Source organism: Myotis yumanensis, unplaced genomic scaffold, assembly GCF_028538775.1.
Source record: "Myotis yumanensis isolate MYYU_CA2020_CCGP unplaced genomic scaffold, mMyoYum1.0.hap1 SCAF_18, whole genome shotgun sequence".
Classification (NCBI taxonomy): domain Eukaryota; kingdom Metazoa; phylum Chordata; class Mammalia; order Chiroptera; family Vespertilionidae; genus Myotis; species Myotis yumanensis.
Window position 1 is genome coordinate 26835767 of NW_027223769.1, and position 18242 is coordinate 26854008.

The 18242-nt window shown below is 47.0% G+C and overlaps 3 protein-coding genes across 6 annotated transcripts in view; 2 read left to right on the forward strand and 1 right to left on the reverse strand.

Annotated features, from left to right (window-relative positions):
* The window catches only part of NIP7 (nucleolar pre-rRNA processing protein NIP7), a 56916-nt gene extending 47905 nt beyond the window's left edge, over window positions 1-9011 (reverse strand). Inside the window, exons 1-5 of one of the 2 annotated variants that reach the window (XM_070398061.1) lie at window positions 8925-9011; window positions 8714-8800; window positions 8477-8615; window positions 7566-7706; window positions 2919-7342 (exon numbers count right to left, since the gene is read on the reverse strand). In XM_070398061.1, coding sequence (XP_070254162.1) covers window positions 7223-7342; window positions 7566-7706; window positions 8477-8615; window positions 8714-8800; window positions 8925-8980 — 543 coding nt within the window. In that variant the 5' untranslated portion in view covers window positions 8981-9011 and the 3' untranslated portion in view covers window positions 2919-7222. Of the gene's footprint in view, window positions 1-2918; window positions 7343-7565; window positions 7707-8476; window positions 8616-8713; window positions 8801-8924 lie in introns of those variants that run through there. The other variant, XM_070398062.1, reaches the window with a different exon arrangement.
* On the forward strand, window positions 556-5687 carry TMED6 (transmembrane p24 trafficking protein 6). Its single transcript, XM_070398060.1, has 4 exons — window positions 556-812; window positions 2453-2579; window positions 3778-3929; window positions 5271-5687. The coding sequence occupies exons 1-4, from the start codon at window positions 600-602 to the stop codon at window positions 5502-5504; spliced, it is 726 nt and encodes a 241-aa protein (XP_070254161.1). The 5' UTR covers window positions 556-599; the 3' UTR covers window positions 5505-5687.
* A 188-nt stretch (window positions 9012-9199) lies between the features above and the next one.
* On the forward strand, window positions 9200-18106 carry COG8 (component of oligomeric golgi complex 8). Of its 3 annotated transcripts, XM_070398057.1 has the most exons (6): window positions 9200-9610; window positions 10734-10941; window positions 11929-12756; window positions 14699-14867; window positions 15576-15758; window positions 17609-18106. In XM_070398057.1, the coding sequence occupies exons 1-6, from the start codon at window positions 9222-9224 to the stop codon at window positions 17764-17766; spliced, it is 1935 nt and encodes a 644-aa protein (XP_070254158.1). In that variant the 5' UTR covers window positions 9200-9221; the 3' UTR covers window positions 17767-18106. The 3 variants fall into 3 exon arrangements, with proteins under 3 accessions (XP_070254158.1, XP_070254157.1, XP_070254159.1); XM_070398056.1 differs by lacking the exon at window positions 17609-18106 and having other exon boundaries at window positions 15576-16000; XM_070398058.1 differs by lacking the exons at window positions 14699-14867; window positions 15576-15758.
* The last annotated feature ends 136 nt before the right edge of the window (window positions 18107-18242 follow it).

The following is an 18242-nucleotide window of genomic DNA, read 5'->3' on the forward strand; positions in this document are numbered from 1 at the left end:
GAGAGTGACAGAAATACTGTCCTGATGGGTAAGAGTGTGAGGCCCAGTCAGGGCCCCTGCAGTGCCAGCTGTGCTTATGGATGGTGAGCCAGCCACTGGAATCTCTGAAAATCCATTTCTGTCTTTTGCTCACTCTTCACCCATTTAAATTTGTTCACACATTTTCATGGGTTTTGTTCTCTCAACTATAACATTGGTTACCACCTAGCAATTTGATTTGAATAAGAGAAAAATCTCTCCAGCCAACTTCTGTCTATACTATTCAGATGGTTGTAAATAAATTTATTCAATATTTATCCCCAAGAAGCAAGAACCGGAAAAATGACAGCCAAAAGGAAGGATAGAGATATACTGTAGTAGAGTCTACCTAGCACCCATAAAGTAGTAAGCTGCTGAGTTTTACTAGGTGAAAGCAAAAACTCTTCTTGTGAGCCACACATGCGGTATCATGCCAGTTCTTTATGGAATATGTATGTGTGGCCCTGAAGCCAGCCCAGGTGTGACTTGGGGAGTTAATGATTACCCTAGCAGTTATCTAAACTACTTGGCTCCACTGGGCTGCAGGCAGTTCACCTGCAGAGGAGTCTCCGGGAATCAGCATGTTCCCTTTGCTCATTGGGGCTGGACTGGTGGTTCTGAACCTAGTGACCTCTGCTAGGAGCCAGAAAACAGAACCCCTTAGTGGCTCTGGGGACCAGTCACTCTTCCGGGGAGCAGATCGATATGACTTTGCCATCATGATCCCTCCAGGAGGCATAGAATGCTTTTGGCAATTTGCCCACCAAACTGGATACTTCTATTTCAGCTATGAGGTAGGTACTTGGGCTCCTCTGGCCACATGGGAGAATTTTTTTGGTTGTTTCCTTTTGTAAAGTGGGTCAAGTCCTAGACTAACATGAGGTTCTGGTTGTCTTTATTATGCTGTGATTCTCCATCTGTTAATGAAATAGATCTGCAGTTAGATGGAAACTCTTAGATGAATAATCACCAAAACATATGGCTTGGCTTCCCAAACTGGAGGCTATGGAAGTGTGCTCAAAACCATGGGACAAATGGGGTGCCTCTTCCTGGAGAAACAATCATCACATTTACTCGGGTTGGGGATGAGAAAATGCATTTTTAAAATACGAAAATAATATGGATATGGAAAGTCACATGAACTTTAAAGAGATTTCAAAAAGACACTTCAGTTTATGGGGCTGGGAGAGCAACATTTAGTCTCTTGCCTTAGGGGTAATTCTGGCAAATTGGAGAGTCACTGGCTCAAGATTTCTCTATTGGGCCAGACAGTCCTATTTGTGTAAGAAGGTAAATGTTTTTAAGTTGCCTGATCACAGACCAGGTACTTAAATCCATCTTGCTCAATAGTGAAGTTAGAGGCTGTTCATTCCCTTTGTTTTTCATCTTAGAAACCTCTTAATTTTCTAATCTGTTTACAGAGTAATAGATTATGTATACTGATCTTACTCCACTGTAACTTCAAACTTATTTTGCCGAGCCAGTGTGGCTCCCTGGTTGAGCGTTGACTCATGAACCAGGAGGTCACTATTTGATTCCCCGTCAGGGCACATGCCCAGGTTACATGCTCGATCCCAGTAGGGGACGCAGGAGGCAGCCAATAGATGATTCTCATCATTGATGTTTCTATTTCTCCCCCTCTCTGAAATCAATTTAAAAAATAAAACAAAAACAACTTATTTTAAATGAACTTACCAGAACTTTTTATCTTTAAACTGTGATAGAAGCCCTGACCGGTTTGGCTCAGTGGATAGAGCGTCGGCCTGCTGACTGAAGGGTCCCAGGTTCGATTCCGGTCAAGGGCATGTACCTTGGTTGCAGGCACATACCCAGTGGGGGGTGTGCAGGAGGCAGCTGATCCAATGTTTCTCTCTCATCGATGTTTCTAACTCTCTATCCCTCTCCCTTCTCTCTGTAAAAAATCAATAAAACGTATTTAAAAAATAAAAATAAAAATAAATTGTGATAGAAGAGTATAGTCAGCTCACTGTAGCCTGGGCTTATAAAGACCCAGCTTGGCAATAAGTGCCTACTGAGTGCCTTATTTCCTATGAAGCATGAAATACGCCCAAGTGTGTGAGGACATCAGGGAGCTCAAAGCCAAGCTAGTTCAGTCAAGACTCTACAACCAGAATCTTGCACACCAACTGATTCAGGCTGCCATAAGGTCTGTGACATGTCTTCTTTAGAGGAGTGCCATCTGCATTTGGGGCAATTCTCTGTCCTGCAGTTCTGTTTCTAACTGGCAGGGTGTTCATCTTTGCTGTCTCTCCTCACCCCATCGCAACACCATTGTTCTCTCAACCCAAATTCCCAGAAGGGGTGGGCAGTACCATCCCTGATTGAGAACCACATAGGATGTCAATCTTACCACTTAACTAGCTTCTTGGTGATGTATCAGGGACTGTTCTCCCTCTTTAATGTGTCTCGGCAGGTTCAGCGGACAATGGGAATATCACATGACCGGCATATTGCTGCCACTGCACATACCCCACAAGGTTTTCTCATAGAAACCTCTCAGAATGTTCGGGGCCAGATTAACTTCTCTACCCATGAGACAGGTCTGTTTTTTATCACTACAGCTATTCTAATAATCATCTTTCTTTTAAATTGGGAAAATGATGAGGACATATTAAAATTAAGTGGCTAAAATGTGAAAACCCTGGCTTTTTTGCATAGGATGGTAAAACAGTAGGAAAAAACTTTAGCCAAAACACAAAAAAAACAGTTTTCCTGGAGACTGCCAATGGCCAAGTGGTAGTCCACTTGGCAGTTTGGGGGCAGTCTCCAGGTGACTAATATAACTCCAGGGTCCAGAAACTCAATTTTATCTCATCATCCCCAACTAACCAGAATATGGGAAAGTGCCCCAAACAGACAGACTCGTTAAAGATACAGAATTTCATTTAGTAAATTTATTATGGAATGACATCTCTTTCCAGTCATTGAAATACATGACCCAGTTACCAAAAAGCACCCAGAACAAGAGGAAATGCACAGCCATGAAAAATATCCACATCCCACAACAAAGCACTTCTCGAGTCACCAGGAAGGTCCTACAGCCAGATCGAGCCTGTCCCCACCTGGGACAGCACCAGTCAGCAGCACTCTCTACCAGCCAGGTGTACGAAAAAACGTGTTTTTCAACAGGAGCATAGACGATCCTTCACTGTGTAGTATAGGATATTTAGCATCTCTGGTCCCTCCATGCCAGTAGTGCCTTCCAATCATTTCGGTAAAAACACTCCACACACACACACACACACACACACACACACACACATACACACACACGGGGAGGTGACCCCAGCTGAGAACCAGCACCAGTACATGCCCAAAACCACCAGTCCCTGTACAGACCACCTTGCAGTTAGTTACTCATTTCTTTCATTCACATCAATTTTTGCCTAGTTTAAGTTTAAGATGGTATCCTCCAGCTCTTAATTTCAACTCAATTTGAGAAATTCCTTCAGAGATAATAGGTTGAAAAAGAGGACGGAAACATCTATTTCTTTTCTATATAGACCTATTAGTAATATCTGCCAAAACATGATTATTGTAAGTAATGTTTAGTAAAATAAGTTCCATTTAAGATCAGTCTAACTTCTACATCAAAAACTGGACTGCTGTACTTGCTAAAAAGAAGGGGCTAATGTAGCACACTGACCCCCGGAGAACAGTCATCTCCACACCTACAGGGTGAGAGATCAACAAAGGGTGGGAGACCAAGACTTGCTAATGATCCAGGGATCCCTACAGGTTTTTATCAACTTTGTCTAAAAAATCAGCAAAATCACTTTGGTTCTGTGCAAGTATACCTCAATTTTGGAGTCTTCTATGAAGAGCCTGAGATGGACCATAAACAGAAGAACGAAAGAAGACAACTGAATGATACCCTGGATGCAATTGAGGTAACTTTTGTGGGAGAGAAACATCCATGGAAACAGATTTTAAATTTGGAGAAAAGATAAAAAATATGGGAGTGATATCATTTGAGCTGAGAAACCAAACAGGCAAGGGGATTTGAAGCCTTTAATTTTTATGACTTGGAGTTCTTGTTTTATACTTTTTGGCCCTATAAATTTGCCTATTTTGTGTATTTCATGAGTGAAATTACACAATGTAGCCTTTTGTCTCTGGCTTTTTCCATTTAGTATGTTTCCAAGTCTCATCCATATTGCAGCATGTATTTAGTATCTCATTCCTTTTCATAGCTGAATAATATTCTATTGAATGGATATACCACATTATTTACCCACCCATCAACTGACAGACATTTGAGTTATTTCCATTTTTTGGCTATCATGAAGAATGAAGCTGTGAACATTTGCATACAAGTTTTTGTGTAAATGTGGTTTTATTTCTACATATAGTAGCGTATTGGGTCATATAGTAACTGACTGTGAGGAACTGCTGTTTTCCACAGTGCCTAAACCATTTTGCACTCCCACCAGCAGTAAATAAGGGTTGCAATTTCTCCACATCTTCACTCTTGTGGGTGTGAAATGGTATCTTGTGATTTTGAGTTGTCTAATGACATTGAGCAACTTTTCAGGTGTTTTTCAGCATATGTATATCTTCTTTGGAGAAATGTCTATTTAAATCCTTTGTCCACTTTAAAATGGGCTTTTTATTTGAGCTGTAAGTTGTTCCTTTTTTTAATATATTCTGGATATAAGTTATTAGATATGATTTATAGGTATTTTCTCCCATTCTGTGGGATGTCTTTGCACTTTCATGATGCACTGAAGTCCACTGCCTAGTTTTGTAAATGACGTTTTATTGGAACACAGCATGCTTAGTTGACAACTACGTATTGTCTATGGCTGTTTTTGTGCTACAATGGCAGAGTTCAGTGGCTGCAAGAGACTGCATGGCCTGAAAGCCTAAAATATTTACTGTACTGTCTGGCTCTGTAAATTTGCAGGCCTTTGTCTTCTACCACATGCAAGAGCTGAAGACACCACCTAGGACAATGATGTGTTGTATGGATATCTAAATTTAGAGATCTCTGGATGAGGTCTCTAGTTTCAACATGGACGTTTTTTTAAACTTAAAGACCAGGCCATGTTTTCATATACTGCAAAAGCAGCAACATGTATCAATTACAATAGCCAACTTATTACATATCATAAAATCACTTAAGTTACTCAACTTCCAGATAAACTTAAGTTAGTGCTGGAGAGCATCCAGGTGAGGCTAGATCGGGGGTTGGGAGGAACCCTTTCCTTATTTCATTGTCTGTCCCACAGGAAAGTACACGAAAGGTACAGAAAAATATCTTTCACATGTGGCGTCATTACAACTTTGCCCGCATGAGGAAAATGGCTGACTTCTTCCTCCTCCAATCAAACTACAACTATGTGAACTGGTGGTCGATGGCCCAGAGCCTTGTTATTGTTCTTTCTGGGATCCTGCAGCTGTACTTCTTGAAGCGTCTCTTCAATGTCTCAACGACTACGGACACAAAGAAGCCAAAATGCTAAGCTAAAATAATTACAGCGTGCTGGCTCTTTTCTTCTGGGGCAGAAGCTTGTCAAAGCTTTGTTAAATCAGCTCTGTAAAGTTATTGGGGAAAAATCAATTTCTCCTATTAGAAAGTTTTAGTTTATTGTACTCATCTACAGAGGCAAAATGGCAATAAAGGAATAAAAATGTGTAAATTCTGACGTTGGCTATTTCTAATGTATGCACCAGATGCTACCATCAAAATACTGTGGCAGTCCCTTAACCTTCACTAAGGCTATTTATTTATTTTAAATATTTTTTATTAATTTCAAACAGGAAGGGAGAGGGAAGAGACAGAAACATCAATAATGAGAGAGAATCATTGATCAGCTGCCTTAGGCACATCCCACACTGGAGATCCAGCCCACAACCCGGCATGTGCCCTGACCTGGAATCAAACCTTGACCTCCTGGTTCACAGGTCGACACTCAACCACTGAGCCATGCCAGCTGGGCCACTAAGTCTATTCAGAGGTTAAGAGAACTGTGGAAGGGAGAAGAGTTGGAAAAATGGGTCAAAAACATATAAAACCTAGTTTTATATGGGTTTTATATGTTGCACACAGAAACAGTAGTTGGTAGAATGCTTTTTTGTACTTAAAAATGCTTTATTTTTAGAGAAGTCACCTTTGGAATTTAAACAGTATAATCATTAAAAAATTTGTTTTATAATATAGGTAGTTTAAAAAATATTTCTCTGTGAAATTACTTTCATTTTAAAAATATTTTAATTCTAAAAATGATTTCAGAAAGCATGGGGAAGAATGAAGGAGGTACATTATTTCAGGGTCTCTGATTAGTGCTTTTTGTCCAGTCCAGTAAGGTAAGTAAAGGTTCATAAGGGAAATGTTTTAGGAAACCAAGGTGATGAAAATAACATTCAACCTGAAATCACCATCCAGGAAAAAGACGCAGAAAACAGCTTGGAAAAACCAAAATAATATAATCAAATTATACTCATTAGATCCTACGCTTAGTAGCAGAAACACTCAGTATATGCAACATAAAAACAATTCTTACCACTTAGTCAGCACCTGTCATTTGCCAGGCAAATTCTGAAAACCATTCTTAGGTAGATGGTTAAAGCTGTTTTTTTGAAACAGAAGAAAATGAAGCTCATTAAAGTTTAATGACTCATCCACAGCATCATAGAGCTGGTAGGTATTAGAACTAGGTTTAGGATCCAAGTTTTCTTCCACGCCACACAGCACTCCTCATAAGGAAAACTAGCAGAATAAATTGCTCTTAGTATTTTACCCAAATTTCATCTGTAAAGTCCCAGGCATGGCCAACTATTCTCATACAGCAATATCTACCTTTCTAGTATTAATAAATAAATAAGAAAACCTGTTGTGTTCTTATCATGAGCTTGAAAAACAGTGTTATCACAGATAACAATGAGCTATTCTTGTCCTCAATTCCAATGATTTAGAATCTTTTACTGAAAATAAGAAGCCCTCTGACTGAAATATAAAACACAATATTCTATTTAGTAGCAAACACAAACACCCGAAACGCCATTTTTGACCCATTTCTGCTTAATAAGAATCCAGCCTGCATTTGTCCATATTAAACTAAGAAGTCCCTGGAGAGATCACAGTGTTGACCAAATTCAACATGATGGTGGAGCCTACACAGACACAGGAAACAAAGCTAGGCCCTTCCACACAGCCACACGTCCTTGCGATGGTTTCGTTTTAAGTCAATGTCTCTTCGTGTCGCACATATTCCCCAATGTCTGCTTGATGAAATACCACAATCGCCATGGGGTCTACTTTCCTGCAGTCTTGTGTGGACTTTGCTGCCACCCCAAAACCCTGGGATTCAAAAGAAGAGACACTGATTCACTCAAGTCATTCAATAAGCACGCACTGAAGGCTGAGAAATAACAGAAGACATCAAAAAAATAAAAATAAAAAATACAGTTCTCTGAGAAATTCCAACGGTGCTGAGCATTTAGTCTCACAAGCCCACAGACTGAAAAATACATCTTTCTTGAATAAAAAAGATCTTTACGTAACCGCTACCAGCTGTACTCACCAAAGGGATGTCTGCCATGGAGTACACCACCACGCCCTGGTACTGAGACGTGTTTTCAGTGATTCGACCCAGTCCAGATTTTAACACGTGATTCCCATACAGGAAGGACTGCTCTGCTCCAGGCTTTATCCACACTTTGTACTATATAAAAGAGAATCAAATCCAAAGAAACAAAAATGTTAACAGCTACATCCCTGCAGATAAGCTAGCCGCTGGATCTAGGGCTGATTTCTTGAAAGATGCATATTCCCCTCAAACTGTTCATCCCCTGAACAGAACTGCCAGCTTCTCTCCTCCACTCCACGAGCAACTTCTCCTAGGGCAGTGGTTCTCAACCTTCCTAATGCCGCGACCCTTTAATACAGTTCCTCATGTTGTGGTGACCCCCCCCAACCATAAAATTATTTTCGCTGCTACTTCATAACTGTAATTTTGTTATGATTCGTAATGTAAAGATCTGATATGCAGGATGTATTTTCATTATTACAAATTGAACATAATTAAAGCATAGTGATTCATCACAAAAACAATATGTGATTATATATGTGTTTTCCGATGGTCTTAGGCGACCCCTGTGAAAGGGTCGTTCGACCCCCAGGTTGAGAACCGCTGTCCTATGGACAGGTGAACAGCTCTTTGTCTGGACCCACTCTGCCCCTCATCACAGCCGCCCATTTGCTTTTCGGTCTTCAGCGGGGTTTGCACAGGCTTTTCCACTTTGCCGGAGATAATTACAACTGGTGGTCACAGGACTCCTGCCCCGGGGCCCTGGCCGTACCTACAAACCTCTCCACGTGCTGGTGCTGGTGCTGGTGCTGACGCCAATCACTGTCAACTACCTGCGTCCTGGGGTGGCCCTCCTCCCCGACCTCCTCCATCCCCAGGGGCCGACTGGAAACCACCCCACAGACCTTGGCATAGGGCGCAAGGTAATCCAGAGCTGTGATGTGCAACCGGAATTTGTGGGTCTTGGTGAATTTCCCGAAGCAGGTCCCCAGCGACACCAGCTTGTCACCGGAGATGTTGGCGGCCAACTTCAAGATCTTTTCACTGAAAGGGTAAGGAAGACAGAGGTGTCATGTAAGGGCGCAGGTGGGCCCCAGGCCCCCACCCCCCCGGCTCCATGCCGCCCACCCGGCCCCTCTCACCTCACGTAGTACACCCGGTCGTTGTGCAGCCTGAAGCAGTAGGTGCCGTCGGGCCTATCGACCAGCAGCTGAAGGTTCTCCCCGATGCTGTGGGCAAGAGGAGGCCTGGAGGCCGCGCCGGACCGACGGGTCGGGCCCGGCCCCGCGCCGCCCTGCGCCCCCGCCCCTTTCTGCCACACACTCTCCCTCTTCCGCCCCCCCGCGCTCTTACTATTTTGCTATCTTCTCAAACATGACACGGGTCTCCTCTTCAGTCAAAGGCCGCATTTTCCCGCTGTTGGGACACCGGATCCTCGTGCCTCAGTCGCCGGAAGAGGAAGTCAGCCGCCAGCCTCTCTCGCTCTCCCTGGCAACCCCAAAGCCCGCTCTCCATTGGTTCCCCGACGCCAGCGCCGCCGAATCAGAAACCATCGAGACGGGAAGTGCACCTCTGTGGCTTCCGGTCCTAGACTCGGAGCCAGCGCCCTCTCTGGGCCGGAAGGGGAAGTGACGGCTTGCTGCCGGGAAGATGGCGACGATGGAGGTAATCCCGTCCTCCGCTTCGGCTTCCTCCACGGCCACCGCGGCGGCTCTCGGGGACGTGGAGGATGAAGGGCTCCTGGCGTCGCTGTTCCGGGATCGCTTCCCCGAGGCCCAGTGGCGGGAACGGCCCGACGTGGGTCGCTACCTCCGGGAGCTGAGCGGCTCCGGGCTGGAGCGGCTGCGGCGCGAGCCCGAGCGCCTGGCGGAGGAGCGCGCCCAGCTGCTGCAGCAAACGCGCGACCTGGCCTTCGCCAACTACAAGACCTTCATCCGCGGCGCCGAGTGCACCGAGCGCATCCACCGCCTGTTTGGCGACGTGGAGACGTCGGTCGGCCGCCTGCTCGACCGCCTGCCCAGCTTCCAGCAGAGCTGCAGGTGCGGTGGGCCGGTGCCGAAGGGGCTTTGAAACGACGGCCATAGTGACATTTGCCTTGATGAGATAGCACACACTTAGGTAGCGCCTACCCTGTCCCAGGCTCTCCGAGCACTTGATTAATCCATTTAAAATCCACAACGGTCTCCGAGGTAGGTACTGTTTTTCCCGTTTTATGTCTGAGGAAGTGGAGACACGGAGAGGTCAGTGAATGTCCCAGGGCCCAGCTGTGACGTGTCCTGGTCAAAATGGGAACCCGGCTGCACGTCCCTCCCTCAGAGGGTGGTGCGAGCAACAGATAAAGAGAATCCATGCAAAGCAGTAAGACTTGGGCCTGACATACTTAACTATCAACACTTGGCAGCTTACTAGGTAAGCATATTTATGTAAAGATACCTAAACACATATATAGACACGACACATAGGACCGGAGGTCTTCTGCTCCAAAACTTTGATAGGGAAACTGACAAGGAAATCCTACCATTTGGGGTTGGCAAAAATTACTTTTTTTAAAAAAATTCCTTCTTTTTGAGTCATCTTCTGCTTCCTTAGGCCCTCAGTCCACTATCCCTAATTCTGCCTTCCAGCCTTTTATGATAAACGTTTTTAAGTGTTCTTTTGACTCTTTGGCTAATTGACAATAGCTCTTGTACCCACCCAGAATAGAGAGAGGACTTCGTGAAACAGATGTCTGCCCTTAGGCAGAAGAAATGGCAACTGGTGGGAACTAAGGTTAACAGCATAGGAACAGATTGAGCTGCTATTAAAGGAACGTTTAGTCTGAGACAGGTTGTGTGTTAAGTACTTTACACACATCTCATTTCATGCTTACATCCTTATTATTTTACCAATGAGGAAACTGTTATGAAAGCCTGACTACCCTGCCACAGCTAGTTAAGTGGCCGATCTGGGTTCAGATCTTTCCCATTTGTTAGTTGTGTGATCTTGGACAAGTTGCTTAACCTGAGATTAAAGTTTCCTCAAGGGAACTTGCCTCATAATTTGGTTTGAAGGTTAAATCAAGTCAGCCAGCCTAGCGCCCAGTTCACAGTAAATGCTGACTAAATTACAATTAAGGTTTGGGTGCAGAGCAGTGAGCAACCAACGTTCTCCTGGTTGTGCTAGGAACTTTGTGAAAGAGGCTGAGGAGATCAGCTCCAACCGCCGGATGAACACCCTGACTCTGAACCGGCACACGGAAATCCTGGAAATCTTAGAGATTCCGCAGCTCATGGATACCTGTGTCCGAAACAGCTATTACGAAGAGGCCCTGGAGCTTGCAGCCTACGTTCGCCGACTGGAAAAGAAATACTCCTCCATCCCTGTCATCCAGGTAGCCAGCCTCCCCAGAGGGGACTCACACTGATGTTCTTGTCGTCAGTAATTCTGTGGTCATCACTGAACCTTTAGGCAGAAACGCTTCACATGGTTCACATCAGTTGCTGCCAGCCAGCCAGGCTTGAACATGAACATACATTCATTCATTGGTTCAACTGAGAAGTGTGAATCTGTGTGCCAGGCACTCACTGATCTAGGTGCTGGCTTTGCAACGTGAACAAAGCAAACAAGGCCCTGGCTCTCATGAGTGTAAGCTGATAGTTGGCAAATGAACAGATAAACAGTATGATCCTTTCAGATAGTGATTGTCTGGAGAAAAACCAGGGGATGGGATGGAAGGAGACCAGGGTGAGTTACTCTAGGGAGAGTGGTCAGGAAAGGCTCTTCCGGAGAGAGAACTTATAAGCTCAGACCCAGACGATAAAAAGGACCCAGCCACACGTAGATGTGAGGAGAGAGAGCAAACCAGAAAGTGGAAAGAACAAGTACAGCAGGCAGAGGAGGGAAGCTGGAGTGTTAAAAAATACAAAGACAGCCCAGCCAGGGTGGCTCAGTGGTTGAGTATTGACTTATGAACCAGGAGGTCACATGTACTTGATTCTTGGTCAGAACACATGCCCAGGTTTCGGGCTTGGTCCCTGGTGGGGGGCATGTAAGAAGCAGCCAATCGATTGATGATTCTCATCATTGATATTTCTGTCTCTCCCTCTTCCTTCCTCTCTGAAATCAATAAAAATTTATTTAAAAAAGAAATACAAAGACAGCCAGTGGGACTGGACTGCAGTGAGCAAGGGGAGAGCATGAGGAAGCCGGTGAGGTAGGAGAAGCAGGGCCACAGTGACCCAAAATGTGTCCGTTTTAGGAAATGTACTTTATGTGTTAGGAAAGTGGGGGGAATGCTGGTCTGTAATATTCAGGGTTCGTGGAATGGGTTCCAGGGAGTGTCTTTCCGAGCGCGGTGTGACTCACCCTCTATTGCCAGGGCATTGTGAACGAAGTGCGCCAGTCCATGCAGCTGATGCTGAGCCAGCTGATCCAGCAACTGAGGACCAACATCCAGCTCCCTGCCTGCCTCCGTGTCATTGGCTTCCTGAGGCGCATGGACATCTTCACTGAGGCTGAGTTGAGGGTGAAGTTTCTTCAGGCCCGAGATGCTTGGCTCCGCTCCATCCTGACTGCCATCCCCAACGATGACCCCTATTTCCACATCACAAAAACCATCGAGGCCTGCCGGGTCCATCTGTTTGATATCATCACTCAGTACCGTGCAATCTTCTCAGACGAGGACCCACTGCTGTCCCCGGCCATGGGGGAGCACACCGTGAATGAGAGTGCTATCTTCCATGGCTGGGTCCTGCAGAAAGTCTCCCAGTTCCTGCAGGTGCTGGAAACCGACCTTCACCGAGGGATAGGCGGCCGCCTGGACTCTCTGCTGGGCCAGTGCATGTACTTTGGGCTGTCCTTCAGCCGGGTGGGCGCTGATTTCCGGGGCCAGTTGGCTCCTGTTTTCCAGCAGGTAGCTATCAGCACTTTCCAGAAAGCAATCCAGGAGGCGGTGGAGAAGTTCCAAGATGAAATGAACTCCTACACCCTCATCTTGGCTCCAGCCATTTTGGGCAGCAGTAACTTGCCTGCTGCTGTGCCAGTGACTCAGCCAGGGACCCTGCAGCCGCCCATGGTGCTCTTGGACTTCCCACCCCTGGCCTGCTTCCTCAACAGCATTCTGGTCGCCTTCAATGATCTGCGCCTTTGCTGCCCCATAGCCCTGGCGCAGGATGTGACGGGGGTCCTGGAGGATGCCCTTGCTAAGGTGAGCACATACTGTTGGGCTCTACTGGAACCTTCTTTGGTTACAGAAGGCCAGACTTTGGTAATAAGCCAGTCCATGTGACAGTGGTGACTGCTGACTTGGAGAGGGTTAGTGTGGCTTTGGAGGTTTATAATGGCTGAGCAGCTCTTAGCTGGTTAGTCCCCCTTCATGGAACCTAAAACAGCCCATGAAGTGGCTCACCTGTAGTGACGATTCTGTAAGGTATTCGTTTTCTATTGCTGAATAACGAACTCCCACACACATTTATCATCTCCCAGTTTCTGTGCAGCAGGAGTCCAGGCGCAGTACAAGTGGGTCCTCTGCTCAAAATCTCACAAGGTTGCAATCAAGGTGTCAGCCAGGCTGTGGTCTCATCTGGAGCTTGGGTTCCCCTTTCAAACGCTCTCACTTTGGCAGATTTCTGTTCCTTACAGTTAAGGGACTGAGGCCCTCAGCTCCTAGGGACCGTCCCGTTCCATAGGCAGTTCATACGTGGCTTTTTGATTCTTCAAGGCCAATGGAAGAGTATCTCCTGCACAAATCTCTTAGGGAAGTCATCAGCCCTCTCTTAAAAGGCTCGTTTGATTAAATCAGGCCCACTTTTGATTAGTTCAGTCACTTGATTAGTGTCTTTAATTACAACTGCAAAATCCTTCACCTTGGCCATATTCTTTTTCTTTTAATTGAATTTATTGGGGTGAGACTGGATAACAAAATTATACAGGCTTTAGGTGCACAGTTCCACAACACATTATCTGTATACTGTGTGTGTGCTCCACCCCAAGTTAAGACTCCTTCCATCACCATTTCCCCCGATACCCTGCTCTACCCGCTTAGCTATTTGCTGTTGGTTAGAAACAAGCCACAGATTCTGCCTGCAACTAAGGGGAGGGGATTACACAAAGAAGTGGATACAAGGGGATAGAAATGACACAAGCTATTTTAGAATTCTGCCTAACACAAGTAATGCTATTACTACTGTAATATCCTACTATGCTGCACTTTTTTTTTTTTTTTGAGAAAGAGAAACATTGATGTGAGGGAGAAACATCGATCAGTTTTCTCCTATACACGCCCCGACCAGGGATTGAACTCGAAACCTGGGGATATGCCCTGATTGGAATCAGATCTGCCACCTTTCAGTGTAAGGGATGACGATCCAACCTACTGAGCCACACCAGCTAGCGCATTTAGAGTCAGTGACATTCAAGTAATAATAATTAGCTAATATTTGTATAGAACTTACTCCATGCCAAAGAGCATTCATCATACTTTACACATATTAAGATTTGATCCTCAAAACTCTATGAGGTAGGGCCTATTGTTGAGGAAACTGAGGAAGGAAAGGGATAAGGAAACTGAGGCACAGAGATGGTATGGAGGGCTTACCAGGTAAGTTGGAAGTCACAGAACCAGTAAGTGGCATAGCTAGGACTTGAACCAGGACATCTAGCACCAGAGTCTGTTAATCCTGGTAGCATGACACCTGTCTGTAATGCCGGGTAGGCTGCTTTGTTCTTTGTATTTGGAACTTCCTTTCCAGCTCTGTTTCCTTCTTCCTTTACAATTTTCTAGTGACCTAGCTTTCTGGCTTTACTCAGTAAAACCCTTCTATAATTTTTCCTTCGTTTTCCTGGATCCAACATAGTTCTGGACAGTCTCCTATGGGAGTCAAGAACCATTTATTCTTCTTCCACTAGAACAAGCAACTATAATGAAACAAGTTGGGTCAGAAAGACATCAATGAAATGACAGAATTGTGACAAGTGATTACAATTCTGACTTTAAACAAAACAGTACTATAATGTACTGTTTGGAACAGCTTTCTTCATGAAAACTTGGCTGCACGTTTGTGCTGTTTCATGCACTGCTGATGGTGACAGACTACACATAGGTGGTGTGATAGACTACTGCAGTGATTGCTGGTGCCTCTGTCTCCTAGGTAACCAGAGTCATCCTGGGCTTCCATCGTGCTGAAGAGGCTGCCTTCACCAATGGGGAGCGAGAGCTTTTCATCCAGTTCTGCACTGTCTTCCTGGAGGACCTCGTTCCTTATTTAAATCGCTGTCTCCAAGTCCTTTTTCCACCAGCTCAGATAGCACAGACATTAGGTAAGAGAAAGGAGAAAATATTTTAAAAACTGTTTGGTTGATCTTATTCACATACTAATTCATTCACCTATTTCTAAAATTCATTGTGTTTTAGTGAATGTACAGAAGTGTACAACCATTACCACCATTCAATTTTAGAACATTTCCATCACCCCAGAAAGATCCCTCATGCCCAATGCAGTCATTCCCCAGACCCACTCTTAGCCCCTGGCAACCACTAATATACTTTCTGATGCAACAGATTTGCCTTTCTGAACATTTCATATAAATGGAATCACACAATATAGATAGCTGGCTAAGTGGAAGAAGCTATAATCACAAAAGAACCAGATAGTGTGTGATTTTCCAATTTGCCTTCACTTCCCTGTACCCACTCTCTCTGCCCCTGGGATGGTGTGTGGGGGATGGGGGAGGCAGAACTTCCCAAAGGGCAATGGGCCAGTAATCACACCAGCTTTTCTCTTGGGCCTGTGCAGGGAAGCCAGTGCTTGCTTACTGAGGTTCTCTTGACCCTCACTCCATCCGCCCTGCTGTGCTTGCCAGGTTACCTTCAAAGCCTGGCTTTACAGTATAGCTTCGTCTCCCATGTCACAAAATGGCTCACTATATTGAAATATGGTAACTGTGACTGTTACTTCATGTGACATGTCAGTATTCACATTTATTAAACGTTTTTTTCCATTTTACTTTGCCTACCATCGGGGTCAGGCATTCCACCCACTCAGCTCTCCAAGTACGGAAACCTTGGGCATGTCAACATCAGCATCATCCAGGAGCCTCTCGCCTTTATCCTGCCGAAGAAAGAGATGGTCTTCTGTCTAGAGGAGAGGGAGCCAGGGCCGGAGCTCACAGCTCCAGCTGCAGCCCCAGAACTCCCAGCCGAGGAGTCAAGCCTCGAGCCCATCACTCCGGCCTTCCCTGCGGAGGGGCAAGAGCAGGTTGAATCAGGCGAGCCACTGCCGGACCTGCCCAGTGAGAGCGCTTAACGGGCTCCCTGCTCCCAGAACCAGGCCCAGCACCCGGCCGGACAGCCCCAGCGGGGAGGCACGCGCCAGAGAAAATGAGAGGGGAAACCTCTTGGTCACTCCTCTTATACAATAAAAAATGAAATAAAATAAAGCTGATTATCGCCACCCAGAAGCGGACAGCATTCTGTGGGCGGGAAGGTGCGCGGGAACTACGATTCCCAGCGTCCCTGGCGGCGGGAGGGCTTGGCTACGGAGGCCGGAGGGGAGCGCCAGGGCGGGCCGCTCTTGTGGAGCGCACCATGGGCCGCCTGGGGGCCGGGCCGCTGCTGGGGTCGCTGCGGGTGTGGGCGGGTTGCCTCGGGGGGCCAGCCCGGCCGTGGGGGGAGGGGGCGGCGGTCGGCGCCCGGGCTTGCAGCTCCACGCGCCCCTGGGACGGCCTCGAGGGACCGCCGCGCCGGCGCCCCTACTGGCGCTACCTGCGGCGTCTGGTGCTGGGAGCGCCCAAGCCGCCGTACCCGCACGTGTGCCAGGTCGGAGACCCGGCGCTGCGGGCCGTGGCAGCCCCCGTAGAGCCGGCGCAGCTGGCGGGACCCGAGCTGCAGCGGCTGGTGCAGCGCCTGGTGCAGGTGATGCGGCGCCGGCACTGCGTGGGCCTGAGCGCGCCGCAGCTCGGGGTGCCCCTGCAGGTGCTGGCCCTGGAGTTCCCCGAGGCGCTCTTCCACGCCTGCGCGCCGCGCCTGCGCGAGGCCCGCCAGATGGAGCCCTTCCCCCTGCGCGTGTTCGTGAACCCCAGCCTGCGGGTGCTGGACAGCCGCCTGGTCACGTTCCCCGAGGGCTGCGAGAGCGTCGCCGGCTTCCTGGCCTACGTGCCCCGCTTCCAGGCCGTGCAGATCTCAGGTGCGGGGTGGCAGGGACCCTGGGGCGGCTGGGGAAGCGCTTGTGTCTCTTCTGCCTGTGGAGGCGGCGGCCTCGGATCCCAGGAAAGTTTCTGTAAAGCTCCAGTTCAGGTGCAGACACGTTGATGGCTGATCAGCGGAACCTTCCGGCGTGAACAAAGGACAGGTTCTGGGAAGTGACGGGACTCAGGATTAACAGACTGGGGCACAGCCAGCTCAAGTGGAGGAGCCGAGGTGGGAGGTAGAGTGGGGGTGTTAGGATGGCCCGGTGCCGCTGTTTCCTCACGGCTGGTCCTCTGCTCTGTGCCCTGGCCCCCTCTGTCTATCACACACTCTTCTGCCCCAGATTAGATCTGTCATGTGGAGCGGGAGAAATGGGACCTCTTGCCCTGCCCTGCCCAGCCCAGGGTGAAGGTGACACCCATTCCCGGCCTGTCATACCAGGATGTTTTGTGGAATGTGGTTCTTTGCTGGGGTTGTGATGATTGTTCCTCCTGAGCAAGCCACTTGGTCCATGAGGGTCAGAAAGTCAGTGGTCTCCCTTACTTTATATTGCACCAAGCTGGCGTACTTTTTGTTAGGAATCGAAAGCGAACAGCAATACTTCAGAGGCGGGAGGAGTGTTCAGGAGAGAAGCACCTTATCAGGAAGATCACATAGGAAGCCCAGCAACCTACCTGTTAGAGTTGGGAACTAAGTTGACTACTTGGTAACTGGCAGACGTGGGGCACCTTTTCTAGGAGGATAAGAGGTGCCGAGTTCCCTTCTAATGTTGCCTCTTGTGAACAGGAACATCCAGGGGCAAGGGAAGGTGGTAAGGAGGCTGAGAGTGATGCAGTGCAGCATGTCCTCACCCAGACTGTAACTTCCTTTGCAGGGCTGGACCCCAGAGGAGAGCAGGTGGTGTGGCAGGCCAGTGGGTGGGCAGCACGCATCATCCAGCACGAGATGGACCACTTGCAGGGCTGCCTGTTCATTGACAAAATGGATAGCAAGACATTTACAAACATCCACTGGATGGAGGTGAATGACTAAACCTTTCCTGAGGATTCTGAGAACCAGGACACAAACACTTCAGCTTTGAGCCAGGCTTGTCTTACTTGGCATTGACTCGGCTCTGACACAAAACAATGGACTTCCGAAGCATGCCGAACTGAGTTGGAGGAAGATGTTAAAAATGATTGCTCCAGGTTGAGCTATAAAATACTGCCTTCCACTTGAGAAGAAAACTAACTCCCCTAAAAGAATGGACATTTCCTGATAATTTTGTATGGAGGATGAGTGGGGCAATAACCACTCTCAGTAGACATGACTTCGTAAGACCTGTGCCATCTATTCCCAAAGCCAAGATTTGGTAATAAATGTAGTTCCAGAATATCTGAAAGCCGTGTTCAAAAATGCAGATTAAGGCTGACTGACTTTATTTACCAAATTCTTATTTTACAAGGGATTTCTGTCTTACCTCAAGTCCTTTGCCTTGGACACCAGTGTGCTTGTGGAAGTAAACAAAG